The 27917-nt window shown below is 43.9% G+C and overlaps 2 protein-coding genes across 2 annotated transcripts; both read left to right on the forward strand.

The window, feature by feature from the left end:
- Nucleotides 1-6: 6 nt before the first annotated feature.
- Nucleotides 7-5076, forward strand: LOC135448433 (26S proteasome regulatory subunit 10B-like). Its single transcript, XM_064714470.1, has 6 exons — nt 7-100; nt 227-288; nt 1239-1359; nt 1449-1529; nt 3984-4055; nt 4574-5076. The coding sequence occupies exons 1-6, from the start codon at nt 37-39 to the stop codon at nt 4690-4692; spliced, it is 519 nt and encodes a 172-aa protein (XP_064570540.1). The 5' UTR covers nt 7-36; the 3' UTR covers nt 4693-5076.
- Nucleotides 5077-7883: 2807 nt separating this feature from the next.
- STYX (serine/threonine/tyrosine interacting protein) lies at nt 7884-27870 on the forward strand. The gene is made up of 11 exons (XM_064715974.1): nt 7884-8139; nt 21153-21185; nt 21948-22001; nt 24480-24577; nt 24915-24975; nt 25659-25695; nt 26632-26671; nt 26752-26802; nt 26881-26953; nt 27432-27525; nt 27687-27870. The coding sequence occupies exons 1-11, from the start codon at nt 8083-8085 to the stop codon at nt 27758-27760; spliced, it is 672 nt and encodes a 223-aa protein (XP_064572044.1). The 5' UTR covers nt 7884-8082; the 3' UTR covers nt 27761-27870.
- The last annotated feature ends 47 nt before the right edge of the window (nt 27871-27917 follow it).

The raw sequence follows: 27917 nt of genomic DNA on the forward strand, positions 1-27917 counted from the left end.
AAATACATCGGCGAGAGCGCTCGGCTGATCCGAGAGATGTTCAATTATGCCAGAGATCACCAGCCCTGCATCATTTTCATGGATGAGATCGATGCTATTGGTAAGGCTCCTGGCCTGGGGGGTGGCTGGGCTCTCCTTTTAAGGCTGGAGTCAGCTGTAAAGCCAATTCCCCCCGTTTAAAGGGCAAAAATCAAGTAGCAGAACTGATGGGTTTGGTGTGCTGCAGGTGGGCGCCGCTTTTCCGAGGGCACATCAGCTGATCGAGAAATTCAGAGGACTCTGATGGAGGTGAGTGTCAGTTCCTGGCTGTGGCTGCACAGCCACATTAAGTGACAGTACAGGTGGGAATTGTTCCCTGGGATCTGGCTTTGCAGAGCCTTTTCTGGGTTAGTAAACTAGAAGTGAGCTAAGTGCTGCTTTTACAAAAGGCAGCTGCACATCCTGGTAACTCAGCCATGAGCTCAATGTGGAGACCAACTGAATCTTTTTAAATTGCTGAAATTATTTGGGATATTTTCTTTTGCTTACTGCTGCTCCCTGCATCTTTGATGGTTTGCAGGACCCCCCTTTCTGTCTCTTTTAGTCTGCAACATTTTTGAACTGTTGCAGTTGGATTTTCAAAGCTAGGAGGAGCACTTGTATTTCTTTGTTTCTGTATTCATTGCTTTGATAAACTGGGTTGTGTGAAGAGAATATTAAAACCACTGGTGACAATTAGAAATTCTGAAGCTAATGGGAACCTTGCTTAGCCTGTGTTTGCAAACAGTTTGCCTGGTTCAAAAGAATGTGTCTGCCTTCCATAGAGAATTAAATCACTGTGATCAAAGAGCAAGTGCTTTGAGTGTTCACAATGAAATGCCTTCCTGTGTGTGGATTAGTATTCCAGAGGCTGTTCTTCAAGTCTAATTGGAATGTCCTGGCCTTGGTGCACTACAATCCAAATGTGTCAGGCAGCCATTGGCTCCTTCAGTCCTTGCAGTGTTTTCTTTGCCTCTTTGTTTTAGTCAAGTGTTTCACGTTTTGAGCTCGGCTTTGCTCAATGTCCTTTTCTGTAGGCAAAGCATTTTCAAGGTCTCTTCAGCTCTTCATTGCTTGGGATGGAATATTCAGAGAGCTCAAGGCCTTGTAGGATTCTTTTTTTACTTCCGAGCTTTTCATCTTGGTGAAGAATACTTAGGAAAACAAATCAGATGGGAAGATTTGGGGCTGTTTAAAACCAGAATTCTGTTCCCTGTTAGTTGTTGAATCAGATGGATGGATTTGACACTCTGCACAGAGTTAAAATGATCATGGCTACCAACAGACCTGACACCCTGGACCCTGCCCTGCTGCGGCCCGGAAGGCTGGACAGGAAAATCCGTGAGTTTGTGTTCCCAGTGGCTGCAGGGAGCATGGAACCCCTGGGAATTGGGGGGTTCTGCTTTGATTGAAGCTCTCATTCTTTCTAGATATCGACCTACCAAATGAACAAGCCAGATTAGATATTCTGAAGATTCATGCAGGTCCTATCACTAAACATGGTGAGATAGGTGAGTAGAAGTTCCCTGGGTGTCATTGCTGCTGCTGTTGGTAGGGATGGGAAGAGGGGAGTTGTTACAGTGATTCTGATTGTATTCCCACCTTTACACTGCCCACACAACTTCCCCTCTTGGAATTCTGCTTGGTTTATTTTTTAAATGCATCCTGATTAAACTGTTGTTAAGTCTTTGAAAAGGAAAAACTGATTATAAACCCTTGAGCCCAGCTGGAAACTGGAAAAGCAACAAGGTTCTCATCAGGGAGTTTCCTGTTTCTAATGGAATGGCTTAGTGCAAGTAAAGAGTGTTTTCATTCACCCTCAATGAAAGAAATATTGCTAATGTAGGAGTCTGAAAGCAACAATCTTTAAAAGTCAGAGAGAAACCTTGGAGTTTGGAGGTAGCATAAGCAAAACTTGTCTGGTAGTGGTGTGGAGCATTCTCTCAGGAGTGTAAGGGGAGAATAATGGGATGAAATGGGGAGGGTTTAAGGTCTGTGTCACTCTGAGCTGCCCCAGGGTGCTGCTTTCACAGTGATTCCTCCAGCTCTCCTGGAGGAGCTGGGGCTGGGCTCTGCCTTTGAGCAGGGGCGGGGCTGTCTGGGAGTGCAGCTCTCCTGAGAGGGGCTGGGGCTGGGGCTCTGCCTTTAGAGCAGCTCTGGCTGCGGCTCTGCCTTAGAGCAGCTGGCTGCCAGATGCAGCTCTCCTGGAGGAGCTGGGGCTGGGCTCTGCCTTTAGAGCAGCTCTGGCTGCCCAGAGTGCAGCTCTCCTGGAGGAGCTGGGGCTGGGGCTGGGCTCTGCCTTTAGAGCAGCTCTGGCTGCCTCGGAGTGCAGCTCTCCTGGAGGAGCTAGGGCTCTGCCTTTAGAGCAGCTCTGGCTGCCCAGAGTGCAGCAGGGCCACCCCCACCCCCTGTGTGCTGACAGCAGCGATTCTGCAGCCCCTGGAGCTGATCCCAGGCACCATCTGGCTGCATCAACAGCTGCAGCTCAGGGCCAGCAGCAGGGAGCTGGGGGAGGGCCAGGCCTGGCCACTGCTTTTCTTAGCAGCACTGCTGCCTTAAAGCTGCACGTGGCTGCAGGCTAAGGAGAGAAGGAGCTCCAAAGCAAATCATGAGCCTGAGGTAAAGTTCTTGGAGAGAAACTTCTTAAAAAGCATGGAGTGACAGCACGAGGGGAAATGGCTTCCCATGCCAGAGGGCAGGGAGAGATGGGGTAGTGGGATGAAACTCTTCCCTGTGAGGACAGGGAGGCCCTGGCTCAGTTTGCCCAGAGAAGCTGTGGCTGCCCCTGCATCCCTGGAAGTGTTCCAGGCCAGGCTGGGTGAGGCTTGGAGAAAGTGAAACATGCCCCTGGCCATGGCAGGGGGTGAAAGGAGATGGTCTTGAAGGTCTCTTCCAGCCCAAACCATTGTGGGATTCTGGAATGTTCTCCTTCATCCTGTTCTCGTGTCTTTGGCACTGCAGTGGGATCATTCCTTCTGCTGTTCAGCAAGCTGAGGTGTCAGGTTCTTGCTGAATTCCTGCATATAATGTGGAAAGACTGTGATGTTCAGCTTTGATACTGCACAAGGAAGGCCTGAACTTAGCAGCAGGGTGAGGTGGAAATTGGATTAAAATCCAAAGAGAAGGATTTGCTCAGGTTCCAGCATGAGATTCTCCTGCTTCAACCCTGGTGTCTGCTGAAAACCCTAAACTCACAAACCTTGCACTGTTCAACCTTGTTCATTCTCCTCACTTAGGTTTTTTAACTTTCCAATTATGAAAATAAATTTATTATTTGACATTATACTACATGAAATTAAAATACAGCTGAAGAATTACTCCTCTTTGGGAGCTTTAGGATTCTTGAGATAAAAACATTCAATTCAAATGTTTTGAATTTGAAAGGAAAAGAAACTGAAAGGAACGGAAACAGAAAGGAACCTGAAAAGTTTTTCAGGGAGTTAATAATTGTAATAAACAGCCTTGCAAAAATCAGAACTTGCTGGAGGCTCAGCAGTGCTTTAGAAATTGATTTCCACTGAATTATAACCATGGCCACTCTCTTAGTAAATATATGTGCATAAAACATCAGGCTTAATATATTAAGACACTAAGTGCCTTTGGTGGGTGGAGTGTTGGCAGTGGGAAGGGACTGAGTGATGACCACTTGGAGAGAAGCTTTCTGGGCTTTTACAGCATTTCAGTGCTAAGAACATTGCCTTGATGGAGCTTTTGCACTTCATGTTGATTCTGTAACCACAAGTTGGTAACTTTGGGAATTAATTATATAACGTGAGCTTTTGGCTGCCACACATTCCTGTTTTAATGGAAGGGCTGATACAGCTGCTGATTGCAGTTAATTTATCAGCCCAGTGGGCAGCTCTGTTTGCACTGAAATCCAAGTTTGGTAGCTGGATGTGTGTTTTATTGGCATCCTTAGGGGAAGGGTGGTTTATTCCTAACGGGTGCTGCTGTTTTGTGCACAGATTATGAAGCAATCGTGAAGCTTTCAGACGGCTTCAACGGAGCAGACTTGAGAAACGTCTGTACTGAAGCAGGTAATTCCTTAACTCTTCACTGGGATCTGCTAAATCTTGGATAATGCTCAATCTTGGAGCTGTTCCTCTGTGGATTAAACCCAGCAGCTCAGAAATGTTCTGCTGGAACATTTCACTTGAGCTGATCTGAGCCAGCCACTTGTTGGCTGATCTTGATGTGTCCCACTGTCTCATTAGAACCAGATACATTACAGAAACAGGGATTGAACCAATTTTTCTCTTTTTTGGAGAGAATTCAGGGCTCTTGGTACCCATGTGCATGCAGAGCTGATGTTATTTTATGCTTTTTGTGCATTTGGGGTTTTGCCTGCACAGGCAAGCTGAGAAAATGCACACTCAGAGTTTAAACAAGTTTTCTTTTTACCACTCCCTTAGTTCAGAAATGTGAATTCCCTCCTCTTCCCAATATCCACAACATGGGAAGATCATGTAGATTGTGTAACCTGGATCAGTTTTCATTTGAATTTGAGTGAAACTTCATGTTGTGTCTCCTCACACTGTTCAATCCTCCCTCCCAGGGATGTTTGCGATCCGTGCTGATCATGACTTCGTAGTTCAGGAAGATTTCATGAAAGCTGTCAGGAAAGTGGCTGATTCCAAGAAGCTGGAATCCAAGCTTGACTACAAACCTGTGTAAATTAACCATAGAATTTGTGATTTGATTGTACACATCCTACTGGGTTAATGCATAAAAAAAAAAAAGGAGAGAAATAATGTACCTCTTGATTATCATTGTAAGGTGTTTGTGTAGCATGTAGCTAGTAATTTTGGGAATGCTAGTTGCAAGTTGGCTACAGGAGTGTGTTTTCTGTACAATTCTGAAATGCAATGTTCATTACAGCCCAGGCTCAGTAAAAATGTGTGGAGATGTGTTGTTCTCTTAGCAATTATGGTGGGAATTTATAAACGTGCCTGAAGGGATTCACGAACAGAAGAAAGTCAGTTCATTTCTTGACTTTTTGTATATCAGTAAATCTCCTTTCCCCAAACAGTTTATGAATAAAACCTGTTTAAATCTGTTTATCCTGGTGGGTTTTGTGTGTAGCTCTCATAGAGAGGTGAATTTTTGTATCTTCTGAGTGGGAGGAGCAACTTTGCTCTGGTGTAAGGATTGGAGTCCTGTGCCTGCTGTACCAGCGGCAGCCTAAACCTGGGAGAGAGAAGGGACTGGTGGGGTCTGGACAAAAATCCTTTCCATGAAGGAATTTTCTCTAATATCCAATCTAAACCTCCTCTGGTGCAATTTGGGGTCATTTCCTCCTGCCCCTGTTCCCTGAGAGCAGAGGTTGAAGCTCCTGCTTGGCTGTGCCCTCCTTGTGCAGAGCCACAAGGGCCCCTGAGCCTCCTTTGCTCCAGGTGAGCCCCTTCCAGCTCCTCAGGGATTCTGCAGCCCCTGCCCGGCTCCCTCAGGGATTCTGCAGCCCCTGCCAGCTCCCTCAGGGATTCTGCAGCCCCTTCCAGCTCCTCAGGGATTCTGCAGCCCCTTCCAGCTCCTCAGGGATTCTGCAGCCCCTGCCCGGCTCCCTCAGGGATTCTGCAGCCCCTTCCAGCTCCCTCAGGGATTCTGCAGCCCCTGCCCGGCTCCCTCAGGGATTCTGCAGCCCCTGCCCAGCTCCCTCAGGGATTCTGCAGCCCCTGCCCAGCTCCTCAGGGATTCTGCAGCCCCTGCCCGGCTCCCTCAGGGATTCTGCAGCCCCTGCCCAGCTCCCTCAGGGATTCTGCAGCCCCTGCCCAGCTCCCTCAGGGATTCTGCAGCCCCTGCCCAGCTCCCTCAGCCTCTCCTGGTGCTCCATTCCCTTCCCCAGCTCTGTTCCCATCCCTTGAGGGGCCCAGAGCTGTCCCCAGGCTGGAGGTGCCCCAGCAGTGCCAGCACAGGGGACAGACACTGCCCTGCTGCTGTGGCCACACCGTGCCTGTACCAACCAGGTGCCCTTGGCCTCCTTGCCCACCTGGGCTCACTCAGTTGCTGCTGAATTCTGGAAACAGGATTTACCTGAGCTGGTGTTTATTTATTGCAATAAGTAAACAAGGTGGTGGTGGTTTTAAGGGCATCTGCTTTACTTTTATTTTTATTTTCCACCTCAAGGGGTTCACACAGACCCACTGCACTGTGGACTGGAGCAGCAATGCACTAAATTGTACTTCTGGCTACTTCTAATTATCCTAATTGGATTACTCTGGGCCTGCTCAGCTGACGGGCTAGTGCATTAGATTAGCTCTTGACTTCCCAGGAAACACACAGCATCTCCCTGGCAATTTTAACAGCTGTAGTTTTATTTCCTTTCCCATCACAGATCAAACAGATGGTGTAGGATGTAGAACAGTTAAAACAGGGCAGGCAACAATATTTCCCTGTTTATATAGCTGTTACAGACCTTTCTCCCTGTTGTGGCTGTGTCAGGAGTGTAAAGATGGAATTATCAGGTTTAGTTTCAACAACCTTTTGAGTGCAGCTCGTACAGCCCATGTGCCTGGAACAATGAGAACATGAAATCAAAGTCCACTTCTGAGCAGAACTGTGATGTGAACAGTGAGCTGAGCCTCTGGCTGAGGGAATGGTTGCTGAAAGGTGATTGCTGAAGGTTTCTCAAAGTTGGATGTAGCAAAAACAGCAGAAAGGTGCACTAGAAATAAAAATTGAGACTAAAATTCCAGTGCTAGTACTTCCAAAAGGACACTTCAATTTTATTTAAGCAACCAACCCATTGAGTTTGCTTTCTTTTACTAAGCTTCCCTCCGAAATTCCACTGGCCCCAGCGTAGAATTTTGGTCCACTGAAAAGCAAAGGAAAGAAAAACTGCAGTTTAAAGTGAAATCTCATAGAATCATAAAATAGTTTGTGTTGGAAGGGAGATTAAGGACCATCCCATTCCACCCCTGCCATGGCAGGGACACCTTCCAGGCTGCTCCAAGCCCTGTCCAGCCTGGCCTGGGACACTTCTAGGGATCCAGGGGCTGCCACAGATTCTCTGGGCACCCTGTGTCAGGGCCTGCTCACCTTCACATCAGGAATTCCCAGTTCCCAATCTGCCATCCATCCCTGCTCTCTGGCACTGGGAGCCATTCCCTGGCTCCTGTCCCTCCATCCCTTGTCCCAAGTCTCTCTCCAGCTCTCCGGGAGTTCTCAGAGCATGGGACCTCAAAAAGCAGAAAAACAGGTTCTTGCCCCAACACTGAGATGTCTGAGGGCATCGTTTACACCAAGAGGAGCAGATATCCCAGGATATGGATATGGATATCCCCAGAATCATTTAGGTTGGAAAAGACCTCTGGGATCATCGAGTCTGATCTGTGACCGATCCCCAGAGCAGCGAGGGGAAGATCCCTCATCCCCATCCCAGAGCACCGAGGCCACTGAGGCGTTCCTCGGACACCTCCAGGGATGGCGACTCCAAACCTCAGAGAGGACCCGCTTGGCGTTGCCGGCTAAAATGTGAGGCAGCAGCGTCATTGCCATGGGCGATGGAGCCAAGATGGAAGCGGGCGTGTGAGGAGAAGGAGCCCTCGGCAATGTCAGGGGACGGCGACAGGGAGCGTCAATGGCCGCGCCATGGCGTGAGGCGCTCCCAGCCGGGCCCTGGTCACCGCTAACAGCCGAAGCGGCCGTTACTGAAACTTTGGGGTGAATAACCCCGAATTTATGGCTTGCGAGCAGATTCATTAAACGAACGGCGGCGGCAGCTGCCCGTGAGGGGAGGGCAGAGCGCTGAGGGCGGAGCGGGGCGGAGCGGGGCGGGGGCCGGGGGAGCGGGGCCCGGGGGCGGGCGGGAGGCTGGGAGGAGGAGGGGGAAGAGGAGGAGGAAGAGGAGGGGGCGGAGGAAGAGGTGGGAAGAGGAGGAGGAGGAGGGAAGAAGAGGCGGCAGCAGCAGCAGCAGCATGGCGGCCGGGCGCGAGCGGCTGAGCGCGCCGCCGCCGCCTCCTCCTCCGCCGCCTCCATCTCCTGCCGCTCCCGAGCCGGAGCCCGCGGCCCCGCTGCCCAAATAGCCGCCCTGCCCCGGGTCCTGCCCCGCCCGGACAGCGCCCGGCCATGGAGCTCGCCAAACCGGCCTTCCCCGCGCTGCCGCAGGCCAAAGAGGACTCTGAGGTGAGCGGGAGCTCCGGTCCCGGCCCCCCGCACACGCCCGGCCCGCGGCCCCGCCGGGGCTTCCCCTCACAGCCTTGCCCGCCCTGCGGTGCCTCCCGCGCCCCTTCCCGCGGCATTCCCGCTGGGATCCATGGCAGGCCGCGGGTCCGTGTCCCGCCCTGTGCTGGTGGCACCCCCTGCGACCACCGGCCGCGTGCCCCCTCCCCTGCTCGCTGCCGGGCTCTGCTCCCTCCATCGCCCTCACAGCCCTCCGGCATCTCCGCTCCCCGGTGCCTCCGGCCTGGAAGCCTCTCACTAGCCCAGGTTGCTCCAAGCCCTGTCCAACATGGCCTTGAGCGCTTCCAGGCACGGGGCAGCCACAGCTTCTCTGGGCAATCTCGCCACGCTCACATTCACGGAACTGAGCCCCTCCGCTTCATCTCCTTTGGTTTTTACCCACTCCCAGCGGTCCCCACTCTTTTCTTATGCCCCTTTCTGCGTTCGGTGTGTCTGAGCCTGTCTGTGTCCGCGTGCCTCGGTGAGGCCCCGGCCGTGTCCCGGTGTGAGCAGCCCCACAGGAGTTACCTGCGGGTCCCCTCGGGGCTCTCGGTGCCTTCCTCTCCTCCTCGCCTCCATCGGGGAGGTGTTTGCACGGACTTGCAGAGCCAGGAGTCCTCTCCGGACCGGGACAGGTGGCAATGTGCGCTCGGGCTCTCAGCGCGGTGTCACAGGAGCGCGGTGTCTGATTTCTGAACTTGGCTGAACTCCCCGGCGCTGACCCTGGACGCTGCTGATTTGTTTTTGTGTGTCACAAACGTCCCCGAGTGTTCTCCCCCCCCTTTGGTGGCCTCAAATATTTAATGTGAGATGTCACAGCCTGCATGAGGGAAGCTGAGAGTGTGTGAGCTCTTCAGGCGTCTGTAGATTGTCACATTTCTAAACATCAGCATTTATTTGTGTTTGAACAGCATTGCTCAATGCTCTAAACTACCTGAAATATGGGAGTGACTCTTTTTGTTCTGTTTTTGTTGTCAGGATTTAATGCTCCCCATCACTTCAGAGCTCTGGAGGTGTTACAAGTCATGTAGTTGTTCTCACAAAGTTGTAATCACTTTGTATCTCAGCACAAATCATCTGCCACCCTGTGAGCTTTATAATTGGTTTGTTTTTAAATATCTTTTCTTTCTGGAGAAACAAATAGTGTTATCCACAGTTTTGTTAACTAAATCAGCCTGGGTGACTCTTCATCTAAAATGGCTAAAGAGGAATGTGAGGTTAAAATAAAAATTAATCCAGAGCTCAGTGCCAGTCTAACAACTGTTAACTGATGAAAACTGAGATTGTAGCACAGTGTCTTTCAGAGTAGCTTTTACTTTTGTCTTTTTGCATGGGCTGTCTGTAAATAATATAACTTGTAGCGTGTTAGAACTTCACATAGTGGGGATTTTCAAGAACTGATTCGAAAAACTCTATGAATTTCTTTTCATAGAAAAAGAAATTTTTTTTTGTGTCTGACTTGAAATGTCAGACATTTCTAAATGCAAGATCATGTCAACAAATTCTGAGCTCTGATAGAAGATAACAAACAGTTGGAGTATGTGGGGGAAAGAGGAAAGTGAAAGCCAGTGGTGAGTGTCAAAGTTCTTGTGGAGGTGACTCGTTAAATGCAAAGTGTAGGAGACTTCAGCCCAGTCCTTAGGAAAAGCAGACTGAGGAAATGAAAATCATCCTGCCCACAAAATGTGGATTTTCCTGGACAGCAGAAGATGCTCTTGTGCATTGCTGCTCTTTAATGAGCAGTAATCCCTCACATTTTGGGAAGCTGGTGATGGATGGTTTAATGCTGGCTTGGCAGATTTGATTTCCAGATATTGGGAAGGGGAGGAGGGAGAGCTTGGGGAATCCCTGCTGCTCAAAAGTGCAGCTTTGGCACTTGTTTAACTCACTCCCAGCTCCCTTCTCTGAGCTGACACTCCTAACCATGTCACAGCTTTAATAATCTTAATAATTATTAAAAATAAAACCAAATCTGCCCAGCATCCCATTCCTTCCTGGCACAAGGAGCAGCGTTGAGGGGAGAGCAGCGTGGATTGACTGGGGTGGGCTCTGATAAATAAATAGGTCACTTTTCCAGCCTGCCTGTTGTTTGTCCTGTCCCTAATCCATCCTGTGGTGGTTGGGATTGCTGCATTTCTAAACCTCTTGGCTCTTGATGCTTCTGGGAGCTCGGGAAATGCCAGAAAACCTGGAACTCATCATTCTGGCAAAGCTTTTGGGAGAATGTCTGTGAACTGGGTGTTCTTTTACAGTCTGGTGATGGTGAATATCTCAGTTTTATGAGTAATAGTGATTATATGTGATGTGGAACCATTTCTAAACTTAGATTTTTTTTTTTGTTTTTCTAAAATCACATTTTCTAAGGTCAGGTCTCAAACTTTCTTTAATTTGAGAAGTTCTGTGTTACATGTTTATACTAGGAGGAAAAGTGTGGCTAAAAACCCATTTAAAAGGGTCGGGTTAATAACAATTAGTACATGTTGGCTTATTAGTACTTCTGGAAATAAGGTCAAGAAGGACTGGAATAATTGAAGGAATTTAACAGAAATTATTTTCTCATTAAACTTTAAACAAAACAAAAAAAGGACTAGGATATATATATATAAATATAATGAGAACACAGCAACAATTACCAGTTTATTTCTTTGTTAAAGCATATTTGCTTGCAATCAGGCTGAGCAAACCAAGTATTCATGATGTACTTAGATTTATTTTTTTTTTTTTAGGACTCTCCATGGGTTTTATAATTAAATTAGCAGCCTATTGACTAAGCAGACATATTTGCCTTTTTATTATGCATAAAAGCTGAGTTCTTTTTTTAGCCCATGGAGTTTTTAAGGCTTGTTTGGGTTGTTTTAGCTGAGTGAGGATTGCTCAGCACAGCCCAGCTCAGGGATTAAATAAAAAGGGTGTGAAAAGGCCATTGGGAACAATGGTGATATTCTGTGGGAGTATTCTTGGAGTGCCTAACCCTGACCCTTCGTGCTTCCTGTCAGCTCAAGGATTCTGCCCCACTGCTTTATTTCCTATTTTATTGGGAAAAAATTGTATGATGGAAGTTGTTAGCAGAGCTGTGTGCTGATGGTATTTAACGAGGTGCCTGCAGGACTTATGTTAGAGAATGGGACAAATAGGAATTTTGTTTGTACTTTTCCTTTAGTTTCACCTTTTATCATTTTCCGTGGCTTGTGCTTCTCTCTGCTAAAATAACATTTATTTCCTGATTTGCATGTTGCCCCTCCTGCATTTGCATGTTGCCCCTCCTTATTTCCATCCTGATTTCCTTTTTTCCTTCCTGATTTCCTAATTTCCATCCTGATTTCCTGATTTCCTTGCTGATTTCCTTGCTGATTTCCTTGCTGATTTCCTTGCTGATTTCCTTGCTGATTTCCTTGCTGATTTCCTTGCTGATTTCCTTGCTGATTTCCTTGCTCATTTCCTTGCTCATTTCCTTGCTCATTTCCTTGGATCTTATTTCCCTGTTTCTCATTTCTTCTTGTTCTGATTTCTTCCTTTTGATTTCCTGTTCTGATTTCCTTTGATTCCTGATTTCCTTCTCTTCCTTCTATTTCCTTTGCTCATTTCCTTTGTTTCCTCATTTCCTTGTCCCATTCTTTTCCTTTGATTCTTATTTCTTTCATTCCTTGCACTCCATTTTCCTTTCCTCTTTCTCTTCCTGTCTTATTTCCTTCTCATTTCCTCCTGTTTCCTCATTTTCCCACTTCCTCCCTTCTGACATTCCTCTCATTCCTTCCATTTCTTATTTCCTTTCTCATTTCCTTCCTGATTCATTTCTTCCTTTCTCATTTTCCTATTTCTGATTTCTTAATTTCCTTCTGATTTCCTTCTATTTCCTTCTGATTTCCTTATTATTTCCTCTGATTTCCTTATTTCCTTCTTTCCTTCATTCTTCCTTTTCCTTCCCTATTCTCATTTCCCTTCCTCTTTCTTTCCTTCCTTCCTTCTTCCTCCATTTCCTTTTTTCCTTCCTCATTTTCCTCCTCATTCTTCCTCCTGATTTCCTTCTATTTCCTTGCTTCTTCCTTCCTTCCTTTCCCTTCCTCCTTCCTTCTCCACCTTCCTTCCTTCTCCACTTCCTCTTTCTTCTTCCTTCTTCTTTTTCATTACCATATTTCCCTTCTGTGGTTTTTCCCATTCTTCGAGTGGCTTTCCTGACAAACAGAATTCCCAGGAAATCTGCTTCCATCCCTGCTGGGTGTGGTGGCCTTGGGATGGAGCAGCTGTGCAAGGGTGGCAATGTCACCTCACCCTTTCTGCTGCCCCTTTCTCCAGCCCTCAGCCACTTTTGGGATAACAGCACTGTCCAAACATTCCCTGAGTTCTGCTCATGCCAGTGCCATGCTCACACCTTCAGGGAATTCAAGGATTTGGTTTAATTCTGTGTATTTTATAGACTTCTACCTGGGGAAAAATATCCTGCACTGGTCAGGTCGTTGCACTAAATGATTGTTATAGGTTCCTTCCAATTGAAATAATTCTATTTGTACAATAACCCCCATATTTTTAATAGAACTGTCCAAGAACACGAAGCCTGACTGAAACTGGAGGCACAACCTTTCACTTCATTCCTGTTTGTAGATAATTTTGAGGCTCTAAAGTACCACGTTTCACACTGATAGATGTGACAGGTTTCAGTGATACTCACATATTTTCCTTTTCAGTACCTCATTTAGTTTGTCTCCTTTCTTATTAAAAAATGGGAAATGAGTGTACTCTGCTACTGCTTTATTATTTTGAGATTTCTTCTGCAGTTGTTCCATTTTACAAATACTGATTTAGATTTTTGATCTTTGATGATAACATCCCTCTCCCCCACTTTGTTGGGCTGTATAAAATAATGTGTGAAATGCTTTCAAAGCCCAGGTGTGATCTCATTTGTGAGTGTGTGAATGACCCTTAAAGGTGCCTGGGAGGGAAGGCCTTTGTGTGGAGGTCATTGTTGTTGTGGGATCTGCAGCCCCACCCCAGCTGCAGCCTGGGCAGGGGGGTGATGGGATGGTGCTGCTGCTGGCAGTCAGTGCAATCCTGCCCTCGAACACAGTCAGCCTTTAACCTGGATTCTGGTATAGCACAGTCAGGCTGTCATCTGAATTCTGATATAGCACAGGCTGTCATCTGAATTCTGATATAGCACAGTCATTTTGAATTCTGATATAGCACAGTCAGGCTGTCATCTGAATTCTGATATAGCACAGTCGGGCTGTAATCTGAATTCTGATATAGCACAGTCAGGCTGTAACTTGAATTCTGATATAACACAGTCAGGATGTAACTTGAATTCTGATATAACACAGACTGTAATCTGAATTCTGATATAACACAGGCAGTCATCTGAATTCTGGTATAGCACAGTCAGGCTGTCATCTGAATTCTGATATAGCACAGTCAATTTGAATTCTGATATAACACAGTCGGGCTGTAACTTGAATTCTGATATAACACAGGCTGTAATTTGAATTCTGATATAACACAGTTGGGCTGTAATTTGAATTCTGATATAACACAGGCTGTCATCTGAATTCTGATATAACACAGTCAGGCTGTAATTTGAATTCTGATATAACACAGTCTGTAATTTGAATTCTGATATAACACAGTCGGGCTGCAATTTGAATTCTGATATAACACAGGCTGTCATCTGAATTCTGGTATAGCACAGTCAATTTGAATTCTGATATAACACAGTTGGGCTGTAATTTGAATTCTGATATAACACAGGCTGCAATTTGAATTCTGATATAACACAGGCTGTAATTTAAATTCTCTTATAACACAGGCTGTAACTTGAATTCTGATATAACACAGTCAATCTGAATTCTGATATAACACAGGCTGTCATCTGAATTCTGATATAGCACAGTCAGGCTGTAATTTGAATTCTGATATAACACAGGCTGTAATCTGAATTCTGGTATAGCACAGTCGGGCTGTAATTTGAATTCTGATATAGCGCAGTCAATGTGAATTCTGATATAACACAGTCAGGCTGTAATCTGAATTCTGATATAACACAGTCAATTTGAATTCTGATATAACACAGTCGGGCTGTAATTTGAATTCTGATATAACACAGTCGGGCTGTAATTTGAATTCTGATATAACACAGTCGGGCTGTAATTTGAATTCTGATATAACACAGGCTGTAATTTGAATTCTGATATAACACAGGCTGTAATCTGAATTCTGATATAGCACAGTCAGACTCTAATCTGAATTCTGATATAACAGAATCAGGCTGCAATTTGAATTTCCTGTGCAGTGTTAAGGGCAGAGCCGGGAGCTCCCTTGGCCAGAGCGGATGAGGAGCTGGGGCAGCTCAGAGCCCCTGGCTGTGCTGCTGTAACAGTTTCTGCTGCTCCAGCTTCACAACTTTTGGGAGAACCTTGTAGCAGCTTTGGAGGAGAGGCTTGGAGTGTTACAGGGAAACAGCTTCGGGCAGGAGGATTCTCACAGCCCTGGGATGGAGGGTGATGGGCAGAGACATCTGTGTGCAGAGGGAAGTGATGCTGTAAATCAACAACAAAAAACTGTCTGGGAACTGGGAAAGGGTTGGGGACCTGGAATGGGCAGGGGGGGTTTCCTGGGAGCTCTGTGCAGCTTTTCCAAAGGATTTGGGGTCTGGGAAGCAGGAGGAGTTATTGCAGGGGGTGGGTGATGCTGAGCAGGTGAAAAGCAGCAGTGAAAATCAAGAAGAGACTTCCTGAGGTGTCCGATTTTCAGCTGTTTGAAGGGCCTGGAAAGGCCCGGGGTGGCCTTGGGGCAGCCGCGTTTCAAAGGACGAGAAGAGGCTTCAGTTCTTTTCTCGGTCTCGGTGTTTATTAATTGTTTATCTAAAAGATTTTCATTAATTGTTTATCTAAAAGATTTTCTCTCGGCCCGACAGAGCTCTGCTCAGCAGCCAGCCATGAGCACACTCACCTATCTTTATACCCAAAGTTACGTGTACAATATTTATCATTTTTCCCCAATACCTTTTACCCTTATTGCCCAGTGCACTTTCAGTAATGACCAATCCCAAAGTGCCACCATCACCACAGAAGATGGAGGAGAAGAAGAAGAAGAAGAAGGACAGGACACGCCCCAATTCCTCCATCTTACTTCTCTAAACCCCCCTGTACAGAAATCCTAAACCCTGTGTCTCACTCTCTAATTAACCAATCCCTTCACCATTCACCCCGGTGAAACCCTCCTGTCCTCATACAGTGTCGTCTCCTGTGTGGGATCAAAGTGCAGCCACCAGACACTTCTGGAACATTCCAGGGCTCCCGAGCCCCCCAAGGGTGCTCTCGGTGACACCTCAGTCCTGAGGTGCTGAGATCCCACACTGAGGTCTTCTCTAACTCCTGGTAGGATTTCTCCTCCTGGTGATTTTTGCAGCATCTCTGAGAGCTTCTCCCCTCACCTGGGCCAGCCTGTGCTTTGCAGGCTCTGTTAATTACAGGGAGCTGAACCATCCAAACTGGGCTGGATTTCAGCCAGAGCTGAGCTCTGACAAACACTGGGGCTGTCCCTTTATGTGTGACAATCAGATGGGTGCCCAGCTCAGCTGTGGCACTGCATTCCCTCTGCACAGCCACATGCAGGTTGGCTGCAGTGTTTAAAACCCTCTTTGCTCTGCTACACACTCTCCATGTCAGGGCTGCTAAACTCATTTGAAAATCATAAGATAAATTTTTTGAGATTAAAGGCGCCGTTACAAAAAAAATTCCACATCGCTTTTTTTGCCATTAAACTGTTCTAAGGAAGAGCAGGTTGTGGTAAAATATGGACAAAATAACCCAAATTTTTGGCAGAGCTAACAGATGTTGGATACCAAAAGCTCTTTGTAGTCTTACGTATTAATTCATATTAATTTCAAGTCTTACCTGTTAATTCATAACTTCTATTATTTCAGCTGCAGATTGGATGGGGAAGGAAGGACTTTGGGATGTGCTTTATTCCCCCTTCTCCTGGAGATCATTTTTAAAACTTTGCAATTCTAGAAATTATTTTTTTCCACTCCATCTCTTTGGTGTCTTGCAAATATTGATGAGTGAGACTTCCAGTGAGTTGTCCCAAATCCCTGTTCTTCCCTCCACCTCTGGCATCACCCTTTGTTTTCTTAGCAAAATTCTTGCATTTGATCTGATCAAAAGAGAAGCTTGCAGTTGGTTTTTTGTCTGCTTGGTGCTGCAGACAGTGTGGAAAACCTGGCTGCTGAATGAATTCCTTCAAATGGAACCTGTGCTTGCCTTCAGTCTCCATTAATAGATTGGGATTTTTACATAACTTTGCATAACATTTGAATAATCTGGCATTGTTGGTTTTGAGAGCCTCCAAGGGCTGTCAGCAGTCACCAAAATCATTCTTTCAGTAGTTTGTGTACTTGTCTCAGATTAAGTCTTTATTTTGCAGACTAAACCCCATTGGAAACTGTTGCATTGCTCAATTCTCACCTATTTATTTTGCACAGTTTACAGCTGTTGGGGCTAAAAATTTCCTGCCTCTGGTGCTTTTAAAGGAACATTTCCAATGTGTTGTTAAGCCAAAATAGTGATGAATTTTTGTTTTCATTGTGCTCCAGATTAAGATTTCTAAATTCTACAAACAGAGTAATAAAGTGTTTGTATATTCCTGGAGTGCAGTTTGAGCTTTTCAGAGTTTATTGCTCTTAGGCTTGGCTTTAGACTTGGACAAACTGGGATTTTCTGGCTTTTTGGGGTGAATGATGTTTTTGTGTACAGAGCAAGCCAGCAGGGCTGTGCTGAACCCTCTCAGGTCCCCTTGAAAGGACACAGTTCTGTAAATATCATCCTTTTGTCCCAGCATTTCTCCTTTCTGCTTCCAGCAGTTTATTATTCCAGCTGGAACATGCAGAAGTCATTTAGCTACTCTTCAGCAAAGCCCATTTTGTGCATTTTATTTCCCTGTTTGTGCTGCCACTTTAGGTGCTATCCAAAGGATTTTCTGGAGTGGCTTCATGTTTGTTTGCTTGCTTTTCCAGAATAACTTCACTGATACTAAAATCCTTCTTAATTCCACGAGCAAGAGCTGGAAAATCCTCCCTGTGCACTGTGGGGGTGTCTGAGGGAAGCACAGGAATTTTGTTGTGTTGAAAAGAGGTTTTATTGTGGTGAAAAGAGGTTTAATGTGAATTTAATGCTACTGGGACAGGTGAGCAGTGCTGCAATTTAAGGAATCCTCCCTGCTGGAATCCAGACCTCCCTTCCCAGCTGGAATATTTCATGTTTAACTTCCCCATCCTTCTGAGGACACCAGCACATAGGGGAAGGTTTTTCTTAGCTGTGAATCAAACAACAGAGTTATGTAAATAAATGGATGCAGTCTATTGGATATATTTAACTATTCCTTTTATTTTTTTTTCCCTCCAGATGGTAGCTGGGATCTCAGCTCCAACTCCTTCATGTGTGAGGGTCAAGGAATGAGTAAGAGGCTGTTAATAGAGGCCAGTGGGAGTTGGAGGCAAGGAAAGACAGGAATAGGCTCTGCCTGAGCAGTTTGTGTTCAGCTCTAGAGCTGCAGAGGATGGAAATGCTGATCCTGTGTTTGCTGTGGTCAATGGGAATGGGGAGTGGGAGCTGAGCCCCATTCCCAGCTGAATCCCCCATTCCCATTCCCATTCAGCTGCAGAGGATGGAAATGTTGATCCTGTGTTTGCTCTGGTCAATGGGAATGGGGAGTGGGAGCTGAGCCCTCCCAGCTCTGGGCTGTAAATGACCAGCAGGATCATGGGCAGAGTGTTTTATTTACTGTGTGAGGAGTAAATAAAACTCCTGCTGCTCTCTGCTCTCTGCCTGAGCAGTTTGTGTTCAGCTCTAGAGCTGCAGAGGATGGAAATGTTGATCCTGTGTTTGCTGTGGTCAATGGGAATGGGGAGTGGGAGCTGAATCCCCCATTCCCATTCAGCTGCAGAGGATGGAAATGTTGATCCTGGTGTTTGCTGTGGTCAGCTGGGAATGGGGCTCAGCTCCCACTCCCCATTCCCAGCTGAATCCCCCATTCCCATTCCCATTCAGCTGCAGAGGATGGAAATGTTGATCCTGGGTTTGCTGTGGTCAATGGGAATGGGGAGTGGGAGCTGAGCCCTCCCAGCTGAATCCCCCATTCCCCATTCCCATTCAGCTGGGGGTCTTCAGCTGCAGAGGATGGAAATGCTGATCCTGTGTTTGCTGTGGTCAATGGGAATGGGCAATGGGAGCTGAGTCCTCCCAGCTCTGGGCTGTAAATGACAGCAGGATCATGGGCAGAGTGTTTTATTTACTGTGTGAGGAGTAAATGAAACTCCTGCTGCTCTCTGCTCTGTTTCTGTTCAGCTCTAGAGCTGCAGAGGATGGAGATGCTGATCCTGTGTTTGCTGTGGTCAGCTGGGAATGGGGAGTGGGAGCTGAATCCCCCATTCCCATTCAGCTGCAGAGGATGGAAATGTTGATCCTGGTGTTTGCTGTGGTCAGCTGGGAATGGGGCTCAGCTCCCACTCCCCATTCCCAGCTGAATCCCCCATTCCCATTCCCATTCAGCTGCAGAGGATGGAAATGCTGATCCTGTGTTTGCTCTGGTCAATGGGAATGGGCAATGGGAGCTGAGCCCTCCCAGCTCTGGGCTGTAAATGACCAGCAGGATCATGGGCAGGAGTGGTTTATTTACTGTGTGAGGAGTAAATAAAACTCCTGCTGCTCTCTGCCTGAGCAGTTTGTGTTCAGCTCTAGAGCTGCAGAGGATGGAAATGTTGATCCTGTGTTTGCTCTGGTCAATGGGAATGGGAGCTGAGCCCCATTCCCAGCTGAATCCCCCATTCCCATTCAGCTGCAGAGGATGGAAATGTTGATCCTGGTGTTTGCTGTGGTCAGCTGGGAATGGGCAATGGGAGCTGAGCCCCATTCCCATTCAGCTGGGGTCTGGGGAAGGGGTAAATAACCAGCAGGATCATGGGCAGAGTGTTTTATTTACTGTGTGAGGAGTAAATAAAACTCCTGCTGCTCTCTGCTCTCTGCCTGAGCAGTTTGTGTTCAGCTCTAGAGCTGCAGAGGATGGAAATGTTGATTCTGTGTTTGCTGTGGTCAATGGGAATGGGGAGTGGGAGCTGAGCCCTCCCAGCTGAATCCCCCATTCCCATTCAGCTGCAGAGGATGGACATGTTGATCCTGGTGTTTGCTGTGGTCAGCTGGGAATGGGGCTCAGCTCCCACTCCCCATTCCCAGCTGAATCCCCCATTCCCATTCCCATTCAGCTGCAGAGGATGGAAATGTTGATCCTGTGTTTGCTCTGGTCAGCTGGGAATGGGCAATGGGAGCTGAGCCCTCCCAGCTCTGGGCTGTAAATGACAGCAGGATCATGGATAGGAGTGCTTTATTTACTGAGTGAGGAGCAAATAAAAACTCCTGCTGCTCTCTGCCTGAGCAGTTTTCTGTTCAGCTCTAGAGCTGCAGAGGATGGAAATGTTGATCCTGTGTTTGCTGTGGTCAATGGGAATGGGGAGTGGGAGCTGAGCCCCACTCCCAGCTGAATCCCCCATTCCATTCAGCTGCAGAGGATGGAAATGCTGATCCTGTGTTTGCTGTGGTCAGCTGGGAATGGGGAGTGGGAGCTGAATCCCCCATTCCCATTCAGTTGGGGGTCTTCAGCTGCAGAGGATGGAAATGCTGATCCTGTGTTTGCTCTGGTCAGCTGGGAATGGGCAATGGGAGCTGAGCCCTCCCAGCTGAATCCCCCATTCCCCATTCCCATTCAGCTGGAGGTCTGGGGAAGGGGTAAATAACCAGCAGGATCATGGGCAGAGTGTTTTATTTACTGTGTGAGGAGTAAATGAAACTCCTGCTGCTCTCTGCTCTGTTTCTGTTCAGCTCTAGAGCTGCAGAGGATGGAAATGTTGATCCTGGGTTTGCTGTGGTCAATGGGAATGGGGAGTGGGAGCTGAGCCCTCCCAGCTGAATCCCCCATTCCCATTCCCATTCAGCTGCAGAGGATGGAAATGCTGATCCTGTGTTTGCTCTGGTCGTGGGAATGGGAGCTGAGCCCCATTCCCAGCTGAATCCCCCATTCCATTCAGCTGGGGGTCTTCAGCTGCAGAGGATGGAAATGTTGATCCTGTGTTTGCTCTGGTCAGCTGGGAATGGGAGCTGAGCCCTCCCAGCTGAATCCCCCATTCCCCATTCCCATTCAGCTGGAGGTCTGGGGAAGGGGTAAATAACCAGCAGGATCATGGGCAGAGTGGTTTATTTACTGTGTGAGGAGTAAATAAAACTCCTGCTGCTCTCTGCACTCTGCCTGAGCAGTTTGTGTTCAGCTCTAGAGCTGCAGAGGATGGAAATGTTGATCCTGGTGTTTGCTCTGGTCAGCTGGGAATGGGCAATGGGAGCTGAGCCCTCCCAGCTCTGGGCTGTAAATGACAGCAGGATCATGGGCAGAGTGTTTTATTTACTGTGTCAGGAGTAAATAAAACTCCTCACACTTTACTCTGCGGTGGAGTAGTAAACCATTTTACTAAGGGCTTGCTGGGGTCATGGAGAGCACAAATTTCTGGAATTGTTTGAGCTGAATCCTGAATATTCAGGGTGGATTAGGTGAGGCAATGTGGATTTTAAGGGAGTCACCTGCTCTGCTTGTTATCTCCTGTTATTCCAGTGGCTGCAGGAATGCACCAGCCAAAGGAATTCCTACAGAATGTTCTAAAGCTTTTTTTCCTTTCTCTTTGTTCCCCTCCTCACTTCAGAAAGAAGTTTCTCAGCAGAAAGCTGAGGTGTGGATAAGCTGATAAGGATCCTTTCCAGCCTTAAGGATTTTTTGTAGAATACTTGAGGTTTCTTCACATGAACTTTCCAAATAGTGTTCCTTGCACTTGGAAAGGTAGCAGGGAGCTTCTACAGAACTTGTGGTTATTTTCCATAAAATGCACGTGCACATCTCTCCCTTAATGTTTTTCTCTGTATCTATAATAATTTTATTTTTGTTTTTTTAAGGATTGGACCTATCCCATGAGGAGAGAGATGCAGGTAGGACACTTTTATTTACTGTTTGAGGCAAAACCCATGGAGCATTTAATGAGGAGAAAAAAGAACTGATATCAAAATCACTCTTTACCCATAAAGTGTCAGGCAGCACCATGGGAGACAGAATTAATTAGTTAATTAAAGTGAGGATTTGCCAGCTTGGAATACAGGTGTGTTTGCATCTCTGTGGTGCAGGTACTGAACAGAAATCCCCCAAATATTAAATTTTAGTCTTTCTGAATGTTTTTAGATGATTGCTAAAGCTTTGCCTTCTACCTTAGGCTTGGAAGTGTTCTCCAGTGGGATGGACAATTCAAATCAAATTCAATCAAAAATCTTTGCACAAGATAAGATCTGCACACCTGCATATCTTCATTGGGGGGAGAGAAATGGTTCAAAACTGATCTTTTCCCAAGCTTGAGGAATTTCCATGTGTGTGTCTCTTCTCATCAGAGCAATTTGGAATTAATTAGAAGACAGGATAATAAACCAAGTTCAGAGTTCCCTTCCCTTGAGCTGGTGAGATGCAGGAATCCAGCTGAGCTTAATCCAAATCAAGGACTCTGTTCCTGCTCCAGAACAAAATCCCCAGCACCAAGATCAGGTTTCTCTTATCCTGCCAAACCATTTTTTCCCTTGTCCTGCTATAAATGACATTGATTACACATTTCAGGAATATGTAAATGATTTGTGTCCATGTTCTGAGTGAGTGAAATGTGTTCTTTCAAATCTGGAGTTGGTATTAAATGTCTGTTCTTCTCCTAGGAAATCTTACCTGGGTTATTTTTAGGCCCATATTCTTCAGCTATGAAAAGCAAGGTATGATTTTCAGAATATATATATAATTATATATTCTCTCCCAGGGCAGCTTTGCTGTGGTGATTTGATTTGTTACTGTGGAGATCTGCTCTGTGTGTCTGTAGAGGTGGAAATTTGGTTGCAGTTCTGAACTGGATTTTGAAATATGTGCTGCATTTGTAGGATGGTCTGAGCTATTTGTATTAAAATTGAGTCTTAAATATCATTTTTCTTAGAGAATTTAAGCTATTTGAGACACTTCACCAATTCCTATTTCCTTTGCTGAAGTGTTGCAAGATCTGTCACAACTGGGAACTCACACACAGACATGAAAACAAGGAAAATGAAATTCCAATGAAGTCAAGCACTGCTCAGGCACAGCTTGGCTCTGTAAATTTGCCTCCTGCTTTAAATGATCTGATTTTCATGGTCTGGCTGCAAATTCCTCTCTCATGTAGGGACTTGAAAATTCAGGTGAAGTGAAAGGTGGGGAGAGACAAACAACTTCATTGAATGCCTTCCTGTTTTGTCACTTTGTCTTTTGGAAAAACAACATTTTTACACTCTGAATTCTAGAAAACCAGCTCAGACTTTCCTTGATATTTTTCTGTTTTCCTATTTTGTATCTAAGTACAGCTTTTCTTTTTATACTATTTCTATGTAGAATATGTAAATATTTATATATTTATTATATATACTTTTACACTTATATTTTCCCCTTATATATTTTCCCCTTAATATATATTTTCCCCTTAATATATTTTCCCCTTAATATATATTTTCCCCTTAATATATATATTTTCCCCTTAATATATATTTTCCCTTTTATATTTTCCCTTATATATTTTCCCTTATATATTTTCCCCTATATATATTTCCCCTTATATATTTTTCCCCTTATATATTTTCCCTTATATATTTTCCCCTTATATATTTTCCCCTTATATATTTTCCCCTTATATATTTCCCCTATATATATAATTTTCCCCTTATATATTTTCCCTTATATATTTTCCCTTATATATTTTCCCCTTATATATTTTCCCCTTATATATTTTCCCTTATATATTTTCCCCTTATATATTTTCCCCTTATATATTTTCCCTTATATATTTTCCCCTTATATATTTTCCCTTATATATATTTTCCCTTATATATTTTCCCCTTATATATTTTCCCCTTATATATTTTCCCTTATATATTTTCCCTTATATATTTTTCCCTTATATATTTCCCTTATGTATTTTCCCTTATGTATTTTTCCCCTTATGTATTTCCCTTATGTATTTCCCATTATAATATTTTTTTTTTTCCCCTTATATATTTCCCTTATGATATTTTCCCCTTATGTATTTTTCCCCTTAGTATTTTCCCCTGATGTATTTTCCCCTTATGTATTTTTCTTCCCTTAGTATTTTCCCCTTATGTATTTTCCCTTATGTATTTCCCCTTATGTATTTTCCCCTTATGTATTTCCCCTTATGTATTTTCCCTTATGTATTTTCCCCTTATGTATTTTCCCTTATGTATTTTCCCCTTATGTATTTCCCCTTATGATTTTCCCTTATGTATTTCCCCTTATGTATTTTCCCTTATGTATTTTCCCCTTTGTATTTTCCCCTTATGTATTTTCCCTTATGTATATATATGTATTTTCCCCTTATGTATATATATGTATTTTCCCCTTATGTATATATATGTATTTTCCCCTTATGTATATATATGTATTTTCCCCTTATATATATATATGTATTTTCCCCTTATGTATATATATGTATTTTCCCCTTATGTATATATATGTATTTTCCCCTTATATATATATATGTATTTTCCCCTTATATATATATATGTATTTTCCCCTTATATATATATATGTATTTTCCCCTTATATATATATATGTATTTTCCCCTTATATATATATATGTATTTTCCCCTTTATAATATATATGTATTTTCCCCTTATATATATATATGTATTTTCCCCTTATATATATATATGTATTTTCCCCTTATATATATATATGTATTTTCCCTTTTATATATATATTTTCCCCTTAATATATATTTTCCACTTTATATATATATATTTTCCACTTAATATATATATATATTTTCCACTTAATATATATATATATTTTCCACTTAATATATATATATATTTTCCACTTAATATATATATATATATTTTCCACTTAATATATATATATATATTTTCCACTTATATATATATATATATTTTCCACTTTATATATATATATATATTCCACTTTATATATATATATATATATTCCACTTTATATATATATATATATTCCACTTTATATATATATATATATATATTGTATGATATGTGTAACCTAGTATAATATAGTAATATATATTAATATATATTACTAGTATATCTATTTCATCTTTTCTTTTTTTTTTTTTTTGTTTCTTTATCTATTACTGTCTAATAGATGTGTCTGTAATTAAAATATTTTTTTCATTCTCCACAGCTACCTATACTCCAGAAACATGGAATAACTCATGTAATATGCATAAGGCAGAACATTGAAGCAAATTTTATTAAACCAAACTTCCAGCAGTTATTTAGGTGAGAAATGACCAAGATTCCTTTTTGGGTGTGGATGTGTGTTCTTTCCAAATATTTTCACATTGTCAGAATTATTTGAAAAATGTGCTGAGGTGCTGGAAGACTTGAAATCCAAACCATGAATTTTATTCATCCTGAAGGAGTGTGCAGATGAGATTTATGCAGAGTTTGCAGTAACTGGTTTTAGTTTCCAGTGATTTCTGAGAGGTGAAATCTGTCCTGGACTGAATTTGTGGAGTTCAGAGCAGGAATTTAAGGTTGTGCAGATTCCCTCCTGCAGGGGAGGGGTTGCAGCAGCTCTGTGCTGTTGTGAACTCACAGGAAATTCTCATTGCAGGTATTTAGTCTTGGATATTGCAGATAATCCAGTGGAGAATATAATCCGATTTTTCCCTATGGTGAGTACGTGGCTTGGGAAGGGAAATCCTTCCCTAACAAATACCAGTTTGATTTTTGGGATACTCAGCCTCAGGCAAGTGCTGCCAGCTCCTGACTTTATTATTGACACTTTAATAAATGTAATTAACTCCTTTTTACAAGAGTGGAAGTAGGTGGAGCTTGTTATGGTATCAAAAAAAAAAGAAATAAAAATTAAAAAAAAGTGGCCTCAAAACAGAGAGATTTGGTCATGGGAGAATTGTGGGGCCCTTGACCTGAGGGGAAACTTTGAGCCCAAGAATATTTACATTTCTTGTATCAAATTCAAAATAATAGCTAAGTTTTACAGTTTGCTGCAGAGGAATTAAAAAGTGACTTGTAAATTAAACAATGCCCATTATTAGAACAAACCCCTGGTTTTGTGCTGTGGGTCTGTATGTTTATTTTAGTTCAGTTTGCAACTGAGCAAAAGGATTTTGTTCCTTCTTCCACCAAAAAACCCAAAAGTGCCTTCCCTGGTTTTGCACTGATAATTTTAGGAATAGTTTAAAGTACAAAAGAAATACAAATGTCCAGTTGAAGTGGGGTTGTGCATTATTGTCACTGATATAAAAATTATACCCAATTTAGGTGTTACTACAACTTGCACTAAAAATAATCTGAAAGTTTAAGTCTTGTTTGTTGTTTTGTTTTTTTTTTTCAGACTAAAGAATTTATTGATGGAAGTTTACAAAGTGGAGGTAAAATTAATATTAACTTTCCCCTCATAAAATTTAACTTAGGGGTATGGATTAGAGGCTCTTAAATAAGAGCTTTTCTTAATTTTGGGGGGTTTATTATGCTTGATTTGAACTCTGCTAGACAAATTCAGAGCAAAGTGTTTCATTCATTTACCTGAACTGGAAAATCAACCTCTGGGGTTTGGGGATTTTTCATGAAACTCAGCAGAGTTTTGAGTTTTTCTTGTCCTCTCTCAAATGTAGGACCTGAAATCTGCATTGTGGCCATTCTGTCCCTCAGAATCCTCCCAGGAGCAGCAATTTCAGTTCTGCATCCCAAAGTGCAGTCAGAAATTCAGGGTGAAGGAAAAAAACACCTGTTTGATTTTTATTTGCAGTCAGAAATTCAGGGTGAAGGAAGAAAAGACCTGTTTGATTTTTATTTGCAGTCAGAAATTCAGGGTGAAGGAAGACAACACCTGTTTGATTTTTATTTGCAGTCAGAAATTCAGGGTGAAGGAAGACAACACCTGTTTGATTTTTATTTGCAGTCAGAAATTCAGGGTGAAGGAAGAAAAGACCTGTTTGATTTTTATTTGCAGTCAGAAATTCAGGGTGAAGGAAGAAAAGACCTGTTTGATTTTTATTTGCAGTCAGAAATTCAGGGTGAAGGAAGAAAACACCTGTTTGATTTTTAGTTGCAGTCAGAAATTCAGGGTGAAGGAGGACAACACCTGTTTGATTTTTATTTGCAGTCAGAAATTCAGGGTGAAGGAAGACAACACCTGTTTGATTTTTATTTGCAGTCAGAAATTCAGGGTGAAGGAAGACAACACCTGTTTTATCTGGGTGTGCCTTGCTGCTGCCTGCTTCTCCATAGCAAGGGAAAACCACATTTCAAAGAATTTTATTCACTTTATACACATATGGTTAATTTGAGGTTTTTTTCCTTCTCAGGAAAAGTTCTTGTCCATGGGAATGCAGGGATTTCTAGAAGGTAGGAAATGATCCACCCTGATATAAATCTTTTTAAACAATTGATATTTTTCTAACTTTTATATTTATTTTTTTTTCCAGTGCTGCCTTAGTTATTGCATACATAATGGAAACATTTGGGGTGAAGTACAGGTAAGAGAAGTTATTCAGGAAAGCTCAAACCACAGAGACTTTGATATATTTTAAGTGGGTTTTTTTTCTCTTTTTAAGGGATGCATTTACTTATGTCCAAGAAAGAAGATTCTGTATTAATCCTAATGCTGGATTTGTCCATCAACTTCAGGTGACTTTTTTAAAATTCTTGATCATAACTGAAAAGTCATTTAATGAATCATCTTCCTGCCAAATAGATATTTACACAAAAATGCTTCAAAGAAATGTCAGGAGCTGGAGGGAAGCTTGGGAGGAAGATGAGTGGGCACCTCAGTTCCTTAGAGTGAAGCTTTGGACAAAGCAAATCCAGGAATGGAGGAGAAATAAAAATCCTGGTTTGTGCAGTGATTGAGAGGCTCTGAAAAGTCTTGGCTGGTGCTGAAGGAGCTGCACAGGAAATGTTGTTTTTTCCTTAAAGCCATTTCTTTAGTCATCCTTGAACTTTTCTTTTCCTCTGATTTCCTGATGGTTTTTGTCATTCATGTCAAAGCAACAGAGAATTCTCCCCCTCCCAAATGTGTGCCTGAATAGGAGGTGTTCCCTGAATTTGCCCTGCTCATCCTTACAAAGCCTGAGTAATTCCAATCCACATTTTTGGCCATTTTTAGGAATATGAAGCCATCTATCTAGCAAAATTAACCATCCAGATGATGTCACCTCTGCAGCTGGAGAGATCCCTCTCAGTCCCACCTGGCAGCACAGGTGAGAAGCTTCTGCTGGGGCTGGGAGGGGATTTTCCAAACCTTTAGCAGCACAATCCCAAACTCTTGGGATTTTAATGTGCAAGCTGAGTTGAAACTTCACTGTGAAGTGTTTGAATGTCCTGGTTTGCCCTGGCTGAAGTTCCCCTTTGCCTCCTGCAGGAAGTTTGAAGAGGATGCACGAGGAGGATGAAGATCTTGGCACCATGCAGGTGGCAGCAGCACAGAATGGCTGAGGACAAGAACTGCTGGTAGTGAGAATTCCTGCCAGGAAAGGTGAAGAAAACTAGGGGAAAACAAAAAAAAAACACACACAAAAACCAGAACAAGAATTAATGCAAAACAATGAACACACATAGCTTCTTTTCAATTACATGTTGCTTTCAGATGTAA

The sequence above is a fragment of the Zonotrichia leucophrys genome, chromosome 5, assembly GCF_028769735.1.
Source record: "Zonotrichia leucophrys gambelii isolate GWCS_2022_RI chromosome 5, RI_Zleu_2.0, whole genome shotgun sequence".
NCBI lineage: Eukaryota > Metazoa > Chordata > Aves > Passeriformes > Passerellidae > Zonotrichia > Zonotrichia leucophrys.